Source organism: Anopheles gambiae, chromosome 2, assembly GCF_943734735.2.
Source record: "Anopheles gambiae chromosome 2, idAnoGambNW_F1_1, whole genome shotgun sequence".
NCBI lineage: Eukaryota > Metazoa > Arthropoda > Insecta > Diptera > Culicidae > Anopheles > Anopheles gambiae.
In genome coordinates, this window is record NC_064601.1 from 97,456,491 (window position 1) to 97,470,573 (window position 14,083).

At 47.8% G+C, this 14,083-nt stretch overlaps 6 protein-coding genes across 7 annotated transcripts; 3 read left to right on the plus strand and 3 right to left on the minus strand.

The window, feature by feature from the left end:
- The first annotated feature begins 4 nt into the window (after window positions 1-4).
- Window positions 5-1,428, plus strand: LOC1276894 (uncharacterized). Its single transcript, XM_316301.5, has 2 exons — window positions 5-682; window positions 747-1,428. The coding sequence occupies exons 1-2, from the start codon at window positions 202-204 to the stop codon at window positions 1,241-1,243; spliced, it is 978 nt and encodes a 325-aa protein (XP_316301.3). The 5' UTR covers window positions 5-201; the 3' UTR covers window positions 1,244-1,428.
- A 362-nt stretch (window positions 1,429-1,790) lies between these two features.
- LOC3290130 (protein SHQ1 homolog) lies at window positions 1,791-3,407 on the plus strand. The gene is made up of 4 exons (XM_556934.4): window positions 1,791-2,016; window positions 2,087-2,261; window positions 2,327-3,022; window positions 3,089-3,407. The coding sequence occupies exons 1-4, from the start codon at window positions 1,859-1,861 to the stop codon at window positions 3,326-3,328; spliced, it is 1,269 nt and encodes a 422-aa protein (XP_556934.4). The 5' UTR covers window positions 1,791-1,858; the 3' UTR covers window positions 3,329-3,407.
- On the minus strand, window positions 3,405-7,435 carry LOC1276895 (NFX1-type zinc finger-containing protein 1). The gene is made up of 6 exons (XM_316302.5): window positions 6,983-7,435; window positions 6,296-6,912; window positions 4,990-6,231; window positions 4,243-4,926; window positions 3,837-4,166; window positions 3,405-3,763 (listed from the first exon to the last, which is right to left on the minus strand). The coding sequence occupies exons 1-6, from the start codon at window positions 7,185-7,187 to the stop codon at window positions 3,689-3,691; spliced, it is 3,153 nt and encodes a 1,050-aa protein (XP_316302.5). The 5' UTR covers window positions 7,188-7,435; the 3' UTR covers window positions 3,405-3,688.
- Window positions 7,436-7,669: 234 nt separating this feature from the next.
- LOC1276897 (kxDL motif-containing protein CG10681) lies at window positions 7,670-8,934 on the minus strand. The gene is made up of 2 exons (XM_316304.5): window positions 8,594-8,934; window positions 7,670-8,515 (listed from the first exon to the last, which is right to left on the minus strand). Exons 1-2 carry the CDS (start codon window positions 8,758-8,760, stop codon window positions 7,885-7,887), a joined length of 798 nt encoding a protein of 265 aa, XP_316304.5. The 5' UTR covers window positions 8,761-8,934; the 3' UTR covers window positions 7,670-7,884.
- Window positions 8,935-9,016: 82 nt separating this feature from the next.
- Window positions 9,017-10,119, minus strand: LOC1276898 (negative elongation factor E). Its single transcript, XM_061649553.1, has one exon. The coding sequence runs from the start codon at window positions 9,996-9,998 to the stop codon at window positions 9,102-9,104; it is 897 nt and encodes a 298-aa protein (XP_061505537.1). The 5' UTR covers window positions 9,999-10,119; the 3' UTR covers window positions 9,017-9,101.
- A 286-nt stretch (window positions 10,120-10,405) lies between these two features.
- On the plus strand, window positions 10,406-13,938 carry LOC1276899 (ubiquitin-conjugating enzyme E2 C). Of its 2 annotated transcripts, none has more exons than XM_061649567.1 (3): window positions 10,406-10,510; window positions 10,641-11,468; window positions 12,220-13,938. In XM_061649567.1, exons 2-3 carry the CDS (start codon window positions 11,368-11,370, stop codon window positions 12,647-12,649), a joined length of 531 nt encoding a protein of 176 aa, XP_061505551.1. In that variant the 5' UTR covers window positions 10,406-10,510; window positions 10,641-11,367; the 3' UTR covers window positions 12,650-13,938. The 2 variants fall into 2 exon arrangements, with proteins under 2 accessions (XP_061505551.1, XP_316306.3); XM_316306.5 differs by having other exon boundaries at window positions 10,420-10,521.
- Window positions 13,939-14,083: the final 145 nt, after the last annotated feature.

Genomic DNA, 14,083 nt, shown 5'->3' on the forward strand with positions numbered 1-14,083 from the left:
AGTTTGAATTTTTAATTCAACGCAATATCAAGCTCAATCGTTCGTTTCATTGGATTTTTAGGTGTGAAATAGCAAAAAAGGTCATTTTCTGTGTATAACCTATATTTCCTGTTCCATTTTCACCGTATGTACGGCTTTCCGGGACTGAAAATGAATTGATAACGCCTGCGTTGACAGCTACAAGCCGGTAACGTTTTGTTTATGTGTTCCCGGAAAAGCAAACAACGAAACCATTCCACAGCGGCGTGCTCGCTCAACTCAGCAATGGACGCGGTACTGCAGCCCTTTTTAAGCTTTTTTAAAAGCAAACCAGGCAAATTCATCATCGCTGGCGGATTGCTGATCGTGTCGTCGGAAATCGTGTACGAGCTGTATCTATGGGCGCGTAAACCGGCCAAGCCAAGGCAAAAGTCATGTGAAGTGTTTTTCATCAATCGGCGCAAGCTAGCGCAGCCCCTGCCGAGCCCGCAGGAGTTTACGTACGAGCATATCAATCGCATCATAAGCTACATAAATCGAGCAGAGAAATCCATCTGCCTGGCGATGTACATATTCACCATGCGCGAAATAAGTGAGGCTGTAATACGCGCGAAAAAGGAACGGTCGGTCGTGGTGCGTGTGGTTACGTGCGAATCGATGGTCGGCAACGAAGGTTCCCATCTGCGCGATCTGATCGCTGAAGGTAAGGATAGCATTTTAAGGTAAAGAATTGAAACCCCACGATAAGTTCTTCCACTCTTTTGCAGACATAAAGGTGCAGTATAAATACAAAAGCGAGTATCTAATGCACCATAAGTTCTGTCTGATCGACACCGACTGGTACTGCGCCAACTGTCTGATCGAATACCATACCGAGCAGTACGGGGAGCCGACGAAGAATATGCAGCACACCATGTTCGATAAAGCTGTAATGAGCGACCGGGCAGGATTGTTGCAGCGGTTCGGTAGCTCGTGTGCCCGTTGCAACCCGTCGAACCGTCCAAAGCAAGCCGTTCCGCGGCGAAAGAAGAGCAATGATCCGCTGCCGAAGCATGGAGTTCTCATAGCGGGCTCCAGCAACTGGACATTTCCCGGCTTGACCACGCACTGGGACACCGTGACCATTTCCTCGCTGCCGGAACTGATCGATCCGTTTGCAGCCGAATTTCAAAGAATGTGGTACGAGCTGAACGATCCTTTGAAGGAGCATGCTACGAGGGAACCGCTGTACAAAACGAGACGCGGAATGGAAGGGGCACACTAATAGAACGTGCCAGCGTCGTGGATAAATGGATAGGCTGTATGAAATGTGCCACATTGCATTTAATGTATTTGGAAGATTTGTTTGTTTGATTTTGAACTTTTCTTTGTGATGCAACACGCTTTAAAAGCAGAGAATTTGTATTCCAGACACGTGCTACGAACTCAATAAAACATTATACTACTCTACGCTCATTGTGTCTCATGTGGTGTCTTTAGGTTAGGTGGAATATGATCGGCAAAGCCACGCTACGGTTCTGGCGGTATTGAATTTCTTATTGCATGTTGTTTACAGAAAAAGTGCAACTCAGCAAAATTATCATACACGTTTATTCTTGGTGGAAAGCGTTTGCTTTTTTAGATATAATTACATTTTTAAATCTAATTTAGCACCTTTAACGATAAATAAAGCCAATCGAAGAAAATTGGATCACACAATTCTCATTTAGATTTCACATCAATTCGGCATAAACCGTCAATTCGCATTGCGTCTGTCATCCACGCGACAATCAACGTACAGCTAATATTTCTTTTGGCCCTTTTCCAACTGCAGCACACGCCAAAGCACGTGTTGTTTGTAAACAAGTTCCCAACACGCGCCCCACACTTTCTTTCTACAATGATGGAAGATAATTTAAGTTTTCGTACAGTTTTGGAGTGCAATCATATCGACGTACTGCTGGATCTACCAGAGCTGGATCTAGAACATGAAAGTAATCTAGTGTTGGATGTTTTTCCCAACGAATGCACCTTTACGGCCGCACCGTATCATGCCAGGTATGAAGCAGACACGGAAGCAGAAGAGCAGAAGAGTGGAAAATAATTGTAATTCCAATGTTGTTTGTAGAATACCTTTACCCCAGCCAGCACAACCGGGGAAATCGTTTCCAGAAAGCATAGATTATGAGAAAAATACGGTAACGTTTCGTGTGCCACTGGAAGTTAAAGCTAAAGCGGTTGATAACGATACACCATCTTACCCGTACGGTTTCTGCCATTTCTATAGCGGTCCCCTTGCATTGGTAAGTCTTTTTTGAAAACTACTGCATTCTAAACAAATGATCATATTGATTTCTTGCATTTACAGGAAACAAGCCAAGAGCTGAAGGTGCTTCCCAATCCGCAGGAATGCAGCTTTTCCCAACGGTTGGAAATGAAGGAAGCGGCCGAAAAGAGTGACTTTTCCGCCGAACACTATGGCATGGACTATATTCAGTTCAGCATCGATCAGCTGGGTCTTGATTTGGATAACTTTCCCGCTCCCAGCAAACTTACGGCCGACCAGTCGTACCGAATCCGGGTGATAGTGGATGAAAAGTTACGTGAACAAGAAAGCTACACCTCGATCGAAGATCATCGCGCAGTGCTGCTCGGATTGATCGATATACTGCTGGCGGCTGTGTACGATCAGCTGACGAACAGCAACGAGCTAAATGAGGCCAATTCGCATATCAACATCCATCGAATATCGGGCACGCTGGCGTACTTTGTAGAGTACGGCGGTGTGGAGCAGATGTTACGATCGTTCTACCGTCGATCCTGTACCTATCCTTACTACAGAAACAAGGACATTGCGCTGGCCTGTGTAAAGCAAGTGTTATACAGAATGTCCTCCGAAGACAGGAAGCAGTGGATACAGCAGCAGCTAATACACACGTACGAAGCATTCAAGCGAACGGACTGTGCCGTCCTGAACCATTACTTTATCAAGGATTTTATTCGCTACGTGGAGCTGGGTTTAAACGAGGAGACATTATTGCAATGCGTAGAAGAAGTCGAAAAGGTACCATCGGTGATGTCGCACTGTTTGCGGTAAATAACTAAATTTGATTTATTCTTCCTACTCTAGCTGCTTCCTTACATCCATCAAGCAAGTCTTGGGTTCGGCGAAGAGAGCTTGCTTCAAAAATTGCTGCAGGATATAATGGGACAGGAGGAATCCGATTCTACTGACTCAGATGATTATGAATCGTCCGAAGAAGATAGTGAGGAGAGTGACAGTGATAATGAATCGGTTGGAACCGATACGGACGCTAATCCGAATGAAAATGTACTAGAGAAGCTAATGAATCTTAAGCTGTCAGGTTGAGTCCTGCGTTGTAAAATTAATATTGGAGGACAAAAAAACACCAGAATTGGACTCAGAACTCAAACGATAGTTCAACTCAGCTTTGTAGAGATGTTGGATTTTATTCATTTCATTTTTGAGAAAATGTTTTATAACTAAAATAGTGTCGGAAATTCATGGCCATCGCCTTTGTCAAGAGTTATCAAAATAGTGGTATTATTATGTTGCACACAATCACACGGTCTTTTTAAGGTGTTAAATTAATACATTTTATATTCTCCTCTACGAGGAATTACTTACCAGTTACTCACACACACGCGCGCGTGTCTGGACGCGATAGAGATATAGCTCTCAAAAACTATGAGATTTTGACTTTTCGGTTTATCTTTTTAGTAATCCACATACACACCTCTCCTCGCTCGCTCCCAGCTCCTCAAAGTCTTCAGGTGTTTTAACCTAAAGCAAAACAAAAACAGTGAAATTAAACAGTGTACCAAAATCGTTACAATTACTTCCGCATCACACGCACCTCCACTGCCTGTCCGTGCGTCACACACTGTAACGGCATCGAATCGCCGATAGCGGCCTGCTCACGCAGCTTTCCCTCGATGCGGTGCCACGTTTTCGAACACTTTACCAGCAGCGTCATATTGCCCACTATATAGAGCCCTTCGCGTGCACGCGACAGCGCTACGCAGATGCGATTTTCATGCGCCAGAAATCCGATCGTATCGGTACCGCCGTTGCCACCGGTTCCACTGCGCACCAGCGAGAGTAAAACAATTTTACTCTCCTCGCCCTGGTAGTTGTCAATCACGGCAATACGTACGCCGTGCAGGGATGGACGATTTTTCTTCTCCTGTTGACAGTAAAAACAGCAAAGCTATAGCAAAGCGCCCGCTCAGCTCTTTATATGGATGGTAATAAAAACTTACCGCAACGAACTGCAACATTTGCCCGTTGTAAGCCGTCAGTATGACAATGTCCTCCGGGGTGTACGTGCCTTGCGCGAGCAGATACTCGCACAGTCCGAGCAGGAATCGACATTCAAAAATGTTTTTCTTCGATTTTTCATCCCCTCCATCGTCTCCCACCGACGAATCGTTGGCTGGTCCACCTCCTTCGGGGTAGTTGTGCGTCAAAAAGAACATGTTCCGCATCATTCCATCTACGTTGGGACGTGTTGCAACCGTTTCAGCATCGTCCAGCACCGGATAGATGAGGGGACGCAGCAGGTCGGCCATCTCCGGGCGCATCCGATGTTGTACGGTCATCGTGGCGACGCTGAACCGGTTATTGATCATACGCTCGAACAGCGACAGATCCATCCGATAGCGACTGGAAAGCACATACGTGCTCGTCGTCGGTCGCAATTGCTTGTGATCACCGATCAGGATGCACTGGGCGGTGTGACGGGTGAGAGCGGCCACAATGTGCGCTTCAAGCACTTCGGCCGCCTCCTCGATCACGACGATCGGCGTACGCAGCAGCTCTAGCAGTGTGCGATTGCGAGCGGCAAAGGTGGTAGTCATGGCAACTACGCGAAAGCCCTGTATGAGCTTCAGCGTGTTGAGCTGGCTCAATTCGCTCAAACGCCGGGAAGCGTCCAACAGCTCTTCCTAAAAAAGGTGAAATTTGATTATAGAAAATTGCTTGCTTTTAAAAGCATTTTTTACCCTTACCATACACTCCTGCATTGCCTGCGTCATACCGTCCAATGTCTCCTGCTCCTGCTGCAGCGCATCAAACCGCTCAACCAGCTTCAGGTACTCTTGCTTCGCATTGTAGTAGCTGATGCGCAACCTTCGATCGATCCGTTCATCTTCCTGCAGTTGCTTCACGTTGTACGCATCGAGCAGTGGGTGCTTTGACTGGCCGCCCATCCGCACGATGCTGTCCGTGAAGCGGGTCACCCCGCACAGGAACTGATCCAGCGCATGGTTGGTGAGGCAGATCAGCAGTATCTGCTCGCCCGTGTTCGCCAGCAGCGTCTCAACGATTCGCAACCCTATGAACGTTTTCCCCGTGCCCGGAGGTCCTTGGATTAGTGAGAACCGGCTCGTGAGCGCCATTCGGTACGCGTCGAATTGGGACACGTTCAAGCCAGCGGCAGCAGTCAGCGCTTCCGTAGGCCACTCGTCGGGCTTCTTCAGATCGAACTGTATGCCGGCGTAGTTAAAAAGATGGCCACCTCCCTGGTACAGATAGCCGGGCAAACATTTGCCGGGCAGTGTCACATCGACGATGTATGATTTCAGCGGGAAATTATCTTCCCGCAATCGGCTCAGCGCGTTAAAGGTTTGGTGGTACGGTTCGAAAAAGATTTCACTCTCAATCATCAGCAGTGGTCGATTGAACAGGTTCATACCGTGATCGGCACCCATCGGCTGATCCTGCCCGCCTTCCCTTTGCTTCTCCATCCGTATCAGCTCCACGTAAATGTACCCGTTCAGCAGCTGAGCCGCATCGCGATTACTAATGACGGCGACGACCAGCTCGTTCAGCTCCGGCCCATCGCAGAACAGTACCATCGACCCGTTCATGAAGCGTTTCGTGTTCGGCAGCGCTAGGCGTTTGTAGCGCGCCGACAGGTTGGAATAGCCGCGCTCGGTCGGATCTAAATCGACCAGTATGAGCTGCTCCTTCGCCGTCCGACGATTGACCGTGCTGGGCAGCAGCAGCTTGACCGGGTAGTGGACGCGAACGTTCTCCCCGACGAACGATTTGCCCGGCCCTTTCGTGTCCACGTGCTTGCGGTACTTTTCGATGCCGGTGCGCAGGGGAATTAGAAAGTCTTCCTTCAGCAGATTCAAGTGTACCTCCAGATAGTGCTGCACACTTTGGTACTTTCCCTTCACGATGTTTTGCTTCAGATTGATCGGAGGACCGGCGCCGTCCTTCAGCTCCCGGATGGTAGGATAAATCTGTAAAGAAAGGAATCGGATTGTTGGTTTTCCGCCTTTACGCGCACAACACTCTTGCGCTTACACTAATCTCCTTGGTTGCCTGTTGTTGCTGTGCCTGAGTGTCCCTTGTCAGCTCTTGCAACAGCTCCACCTGTGCCTTATCATCCGGAGGTGCACTTTTCCTCAGCTTCTCACAAAACTCCACCGCCTGCTGGGGTAACGTTGGCGCAACGTGCCGCTTCGCCTCGAGCAGAAACTTCAACAACACCTCCATCATATCGTTCCGCGCCACGGTCGGACGGATGACTTTGCTTTTCTTCTTCTTCTTCTTCTCTCCCTCGGCCGGCTGGTGGAAAAACTTTAGCAGCTGCTCCCAGAAGTGTGCCTGCTCGAGCAGCACCCCGAACAGCTGGCGCACCGTCTCGTACAGCGGCAGCGTAGCGAGTTTATTCATGATTTTCATCAGCACCAGCAGCAACTCCTCGCCGTACGTTTTCTTCGCGAGCGTGGCGAGAAACTCTTCCTTCTGCACGCAAATGTCGGCAAACATGGAGAGCGTTTCATTTTCCAAAATGTTGGCCAGCTTCGTGAGGGGAATGGTTTGCACGTACTTTCCGGGCGGGCCCTTCGGTAGCTCAAACTTGGCGGTGCGATCGGTGCCGGCGCTTTTGATCGAATCCACGTAACTGCCTCCAACGTCTGGAATGAAAGGCACAAATTAACAGGAACCAGGCGGTCAACAGCTTTTCTCCGCCCGCCCGTTTAATACCGTTCAATGTAAACTTTAAATTTTCCAACAATTCCCGCACGGACGTTCCGGGTCCTTGCGCATCATCTTCCTTGTCGCCTTCGCCTGCCTCGTCGAAGCTGTCCGCGCTGGTTTGGCTGGGTATTTTTACAACGAAATCTTCCTCATCCTTGTTGAACCAATCGTCACAATCATCGTCATCTTCAACATTTTTCGAGTTCGACATTAAATTTGTGCGGCTTTGTGTGCAAATTTTCACAACGCTTCAGTGCAGAGAAATGGAGAGATTGAATGCAGAAAACCAAACCAAACGTATCACAACAAAAGCTCAATGAAAAGTGTCAAACTGACAATAAGATTTTCTTCTTCTTTTGCGCACACACACACAACAATAACAAAAGCGTAGCGAAATTGGAGAAAAAAAAATGAAAACAAATTGCTTTCTTTTGCTTTCACTCTTTTTTTAGCTGTAAAACGTTAGAACTAGTGATGGGAAAACTGAAGTTTTCGTAGGAATTGATTCCGGAATCGGAATCGGCTCCAGAATTGGTTCCGGAATCGAAATCTTCTCCAGAATTGGTTCCGGAATCAGCTCCGCAATCGGAATCGGCTCCGGAATTGATTCAGAGCACGGAATCGGCATCGGGTAGGTCCGATTCCGAGCTCCCACCACTAGCTAGAACTACTATGGACGCCGTTTTAAAACGCTTTCTTAATTCTCAATTCAAAGCCTTTCTTCTTTCATTATTTTGGTACATCATTTAGAGTTAATTCAATTTAAAAAAAACTAAAATAAAATAAACCTACCTCTGGCACATGCTAATTAGTTCTGTCTCCTACCTCCGGTTAACTAAACGAATGAGATCATTAACATAAAACGCTTCTCGTTGCATCGTTCCCTTTCCCAGCCCTTCCAGCCCTGCTTATCCCGTATCCGAGGTACAATCCGAAGAATCGTCGGTCGAGCTGCTCTGCGCGGAACGGAACGAACGTCGCTTCTGTTCGCCGCTCGATCCACCGCCACCACCACCACCAGATTTACGATTTTCCGGACTTTGTTCCATCTTCACATAGCCAACAGTGGAATTTTCCCTGCTACCACCGGCTGCCAGCACTTTTTTCCGCTCCTTTGCACCACCCTCCGTTGCTTCACTCTTGCTTGTGGATGGTTTGCCGCTTCCGCCGGACGATCCCTTAACAGGAGTGGACACAGCAGGCGCTCCACCGCCAGCACCAGCCTCGGCACCCGCACCGTCCGGTTGGTCCCGCTTCTCGTCCAACGTTTCCGCCCGGCTGGCCGTATCGATCTCGTCCTCCTCGTCGAAGCTGATCGGTTTGTTCTTCGCTTCCGCCTCGGCAAAGGCGGCCGGATATTGGTTGCCGATTTTCGTCTTGATCGTGCGAATCTTGCGGAAAATGTAGTCCAAATCCTTCTTCATGTCGTGCAGCAGTTTGGTGTGCTTTTTGAAATCATCCGTAGCCAGCTTCAGCCGGCTAGCGCTGAGCGCGTTACAGTTGAGCAGCATTTCGTTCGTCTTCTCGAAACGCTGCAGCCTGCAAATGGGAGCGAGGGGATGGAGCGTATTAGCACCGTACAGTGGACACGGCAACCTAAACTAAAACACTGCTTACATTTGCTTTTGGGCGCGTATCATAACTTCTACGTCGGTTTGATTCACCAGTCCGGCCAAACCCTGGACGAACACTTCCGGGGCGGTGTAGTTCTGAAAGCACTCGATGCTGAAATCACTTTCCGGCCGTCCCGAGTGCATGCTGCTGCTCATTTCCGAGTTCATCATGACTGCGATGGTTTCTGGGTGGTTTCGATATTGCAAAGGTTTTGAGCGAAAATGTGCAAGATAGTTTGCGATTTTTTACATTTGGTGTGCGAACAGCTGTACAAAGAGCAATGTTTTGCGTAAACAAAGTCGGTCGATATTGTTGTTGTAATTGTGCTGTAACGGTACGTCACTCTAGTAACGCATACATTTTTCACTGGGACGATTTCGAATGACTTTTCTTCCCGCAGCAGATAAATCTCTTTTCAAAAGTCGATTACATTTTACTCTCTTATTTCTATTTATTCTTCAGCTTAAAATCTACAAAATGGATACGACCGTGTCTTGTAAGGACAGTTCGCTTAAAATATATCATCGTGATCATAACACACCAGCTCACGATTGTCCTTGTGTTTGCCCTTCTGCGACCGGTTGGTAGCGAGCGCGGACCAGACGGCCGACGAGCCGGCATCGTTGATCGGATTTATCTGGGGCTGACGGCGGGCCAGCTGCACCTGCAGCTGTATTCCTCCGACCGTCTTCGAATGCAGGTCGGCAATCGCCTTGTCGGCCGATTCCGTCTTCGAGAACGTGATAAACCCTCGCCCCTTCTCGATCTCCATCGATATGTTGAGAATTTCGCCAAAGTCGCTGAAGTGCTTCTTGAGAAAGTTCTCCGTCACCTTGTTGCCCGACACGTACACCGTGTTCCCGGAGCGTGGTTTGTCCTTCGATGCATCCGCGCCTGGTTTCGATTTGTCGCTCTGGTCCTCCTTCTCCCGCTCGTTGGCAAACTGTTGGTACAGGTTCTGCACGCGGCTCGTTTCCTTCTCCGCCGGGCTGTTGGGAGTTTCGGTTGGCGTCGTCGATGCACTGGTGGCACTGCTGGACGGGACGGGAGGCGTTGCGCTGGAGCTTTCAAACTCCGTTGACGCACCGAACGATTGGTACTGACCGGCGGGGGACATTTCCGGCTGGGTTCGCTTCCGCTCCTGGCCCTTCGGTCGCTTGAAGGAACCCTCCTGTTTGGGCTGAGGTTTCTGTATCGCCTGTATGGCGCCGCTCTTCAACAGCTTACGGGCCACCTCGCGGGCATCTCTCGCGTCGGCCGGACGCTTGGGAAGCAAGTTCTTCTCCGGTTCCTGTTTCGGTGCCTTCAGTGCTTGGAGCGCTTTTTTCTTCTTGCGCAGCTTGGCGTACTTTGCCTGAAGCATCAGCTCTTCTTCGGTAAGGTTTGACGGGAAGTGGATGTAAACCATTTTGGTTTACCAAAATACTCTCCAAAAAGTGTTTGAAGAACGAACGAGCACGAAATGTTTTGCTTTGGCAAAGTTTGTTTGGATTGTTGACGTAAATAAAAGAGAAGCGTTACACCCAAGGTTACTAGATAGTGCATAATTGCTAATTGTTCATTTACACTTGCGGATAGTTAAATGGGAAAGAGCATGCACAAAAAAAGCCATAGACTTGAATCACATTGGGAAAATAATCAAAAACCAACTCAAATCATAAAGTTTCATTTGTCCACTCGTTTAAGGCGTGCTGTAAATAAAAATGAAAAGAATTCCTTGTGTTATTCATGTGCACGTGTACACTCTGCTGCAGTTCCGCCATCGCTCGTAACGGCTTTCTGTCAAGAAGATGGCTGTCATTTGGTGACACTTGACAATGCGTTATTTCAAAGACCGAAATTCAAAAGATCAAACCTGTAACGGCCAGCTGTGGAATGTTCCACAAATGTTCTATCGTTTTTGTTGTTTTATTTTGTGTGGTAAGTCATTTGTAAGTGCAATATCAACCAAACCATCGCAAATAAATGTTTTCTATTGCTGGATAATACATTTTCTTTCATATTTTTCCCACTTTTCCACTGTGGAATCTCATCCGGATCCCTCAACCAGTGGCTAAAAACACAGCGCCCGTAAGAAGCATCCTCGCCCTTTCGGAAATTATTAAATGCCAGACTCAGCAAACTGAAACGAAGGCAATTGTTGTAGCGAAGAAAGAGGGAACGAATCGCATCGCGCTCAAGGTAGCCTTTGGCAAAAAAAAACTGCTGCTGGACCAGATCGAAGGACGAACGAGTTATCGAAAGCCTGCAAAAGGTTGTGAATAAGCGTACAGTTCTAAGCGCCATCCCAAGCCAACGCCATCCTCAATCGAGTCGCTGTGCCAGTTTTAGGCGTGTACAGGGAGAGAGAGAGTGTGTGTGCGTGTGTCGCCATTGGGAAATAGAAAACGGTGTGCGCGTTCGGTGCGGTGCGGCACGGAAGCGTAGCGGAGTGTGTTAAAGCAACAATTCTTCTCCAGACTTGCATCTCAGCGCCCAGCTGGGCAGCTCTCGGTCAGTAGGAAAGCCAGTGGGCAACGCGTCGCTGGCGAAGCAGAACGCCTCTATCGCCGTAATTATCGCGCGTTTGACATAAACGTACGAAAGGAAGGGCAGACCAGAGGAGGAGGAGGAGCAGCTGCATCTATTCACCATCCGCATTGCTAGTGCGCTAGAGTGTGTGGAAGAAAAGAGGTCTGGGGCAAGCAGAACCGCAACGCGTCCAAAAAGAAAAGGCGAAGGTGTGCGTGTGTGTGCGTTTGGTTAGCGCAGATCAACAAGAAACGGGAGGAGAAAGAATGGCCCAAAACATCAACCCCGAGCGCGCACAGTCATCGAACCCATCGAAACAGAACGATGAGGCGCTGATAAACAACAATAACCAGGCGGTTAGCAAACGGTGAGTGTTGTTTCCACTATTTTCCGAACCTGCGGGATGTCGTCAGGAAACGGATGTGCGGAACTACTAGTAGAAACACAGATGAATTTGCGCGCGTGTGAAAGCTGCGCCAGATGGCCGATGACTCCATCGTGAAATGATGGAAAACGTAGACACCCTTGTCGTACTGCTGCCTTTGGGTTTTTGGCAATGGCGAGTGTCTTTTGCACAATTTTTTGCAAATCGTCGTTTATGTTTTGATGTTAGTCAATCGTCAAATTGCGCAATTTGTTGTGCACTCTTCCGATGAATCTCTTCCGTAGCTCCATGGGACACGCATTGTGTGTTGCAGGAGAAAGGCAGGGGTGGAGCACAGTGAGGGTGACGTAGTTGGGGGGAGCCCTATCTGTCATGGCGTTACGCGTCTCAACATTCTTGTAACTGTTTTTGAAAATGGTAACGGTTTCTCTGCCGCCGCCTCCTACGTGTTGGTGCATATTCTAGCGCAACGTATTCGATAATCTTCGCTTACGCTCGTGAAATTTAGGCGCGATTGAACGGCGGATAGGGCACAGTTCTAGCGCATCAGAAAATGCTCGCTGTGAGAATGTTGGGTTATGATTTGCATCGAATACCATTAAGTTCATTGACCTTTGCCGCCTTTTCCTTAGTTGCAGGTTGTATAGAGATTTACAGTGCAAATGAGATCATTGCAATAGCTCTGGTACGCGAGTTTGTATCATTAAACGTTCTCTCGTTCTCCTTCCCACAGACTCCAAAAAGAGCTGATGGCGCTGATGCTGTCGTCGGAAAAATCGATCTCCGCCTTCCCGGAGGGTGAAAACTTCTTCAAATGGATCGGCACTATCAGCGGCCCGGACGATACCGTGTACAAGGGGCAGAAGTACAAGCTGCTGCTGGAGTTCCCCAACTCGTACCCGTACTCGGCACCGAACGTCAAGTTCATCACGCCCTGCTTTCACCCGAACGTTGACCTCAGCGGTTCGATCTGCCTTGACATACTGAAGGACAAGTGGTCCGCGCTGTACGACGTGCGGACGATCCTGCTCTCGATTCAGTCCCTGCTCGGGGAACCGAACAACGATAGCCCGCTCAACTCGCAGGCCTCCCAGCTGTGGCCGAACCAGGTCGAGTACAAAAAATATTTGGACGATTTCTACGAAAAGAACAAGGACTCCTAAAGTGGTGGGCGTGCGTGTGTGCGGGACTTGTGAGTGTAGCTTTCCTCTCTCCTCTCCCTCCCCGATTCACCGGATGCTTGTTCGCAGCCACCTCCTCACCGATTGGATCCTTAAAACTACCGACCCTACACATCCCCCCTTTAATTAGTAGAACAATTTAATGATAGGAGATTAGCCAGAGTCAGCCTTGTCGTCGTCGTCGTCGTCGTCTGAGTCAGTCCCATCCGGAACCGGATCGGTCAGTGGGAATGTTCTTGATGTGTTGGTTAAATTATTCGCTTTAAAAGTGCACTTTTCGGATATCATTTGGAAGGATAGGAAGGAAATTAGTTCAGTTGCAGAAAGAATAGAAGACTATTGCTCTCAATGAATTTCAAACGTTTTCAATCAACCTTTTCAGACAAGTCCGTACTAAAAACAAAGCGTTAAATTTAGTTTATTCAACAGTTTCAAGGCCTTCTCTTTCAATGACTCCGAGAGGTAGCGAAGGCGAAGGTTAAACTACACCATCCATCATCACCGCATCACCGATTGGAAGGAACCGACTTTGTGTTTATTGTGCTAGCTTTTGTTGCACTTTTCGTACTGTTAACAGCAGAGCTTTGGTTTGAGGAAGCGGAAGGGAGATTTTGATTTACTTAAAATGGTTGCGAACTGAACTAACCGTACGCAAAACCAAACGCGTGTTGCCCTAGTAGTTTATAGTTAAATGAAATTCACCATGTAACATGCTTGTTTTTAAGGCCCATTTTAATTTTGACTATCATTGTATTTGCGTGAACCTTGTTACTTGAGTCGCAATAGTTTTGCGTGGTTCAGATTTTCTTCGGGCACCACTTTATTCTCATTCAATGTCAACAATCCAAAAGGTTTAGCTTAGCATTAATGATTTAGGCACATACACAGCAACACACAGGCTACGATTCGGAGAGCTAAAAAAGCGAAAGACGGTGAGACAGTTTAGTTAGTTTGTTTGTTTGTTTTTTTTTTATGTGACCGTTAGCACATGGATGGCACGTAGCTAGCTGATGGGACGATGAAAAAACAAAAAAAATCAATATCCTTAGTTGTGTGGTGGCTGCTGGCCTCATCTCCCTCTCATACACTGCAATCTCGGCCAGAGTACGGGGCGCGGGCAGGCTGAACGAATCGAATACAGAAAAGGCTAGCCAGTTTCAATTAGGGTCTGGAAAGGGAAAGAATTTATGTATTTATTTATAATTTTGTGTGCAGTAGAAAAGCGAAATGAACTTGGTCGTTTAAATCACAGCAACTAAGCGGAATCAAAATCTGTGTACGCGTGTCTGTTTGGTATTTTATTATTAACTGATGACAAAAAGGAGTCCTATTTTAAAGGTGCATCGTGTTCGAAGGGTAAGCTGTTCGCACAATTCTTTAAATTATGAAAGTTCCGGAAAAATTGCAAATTATTTT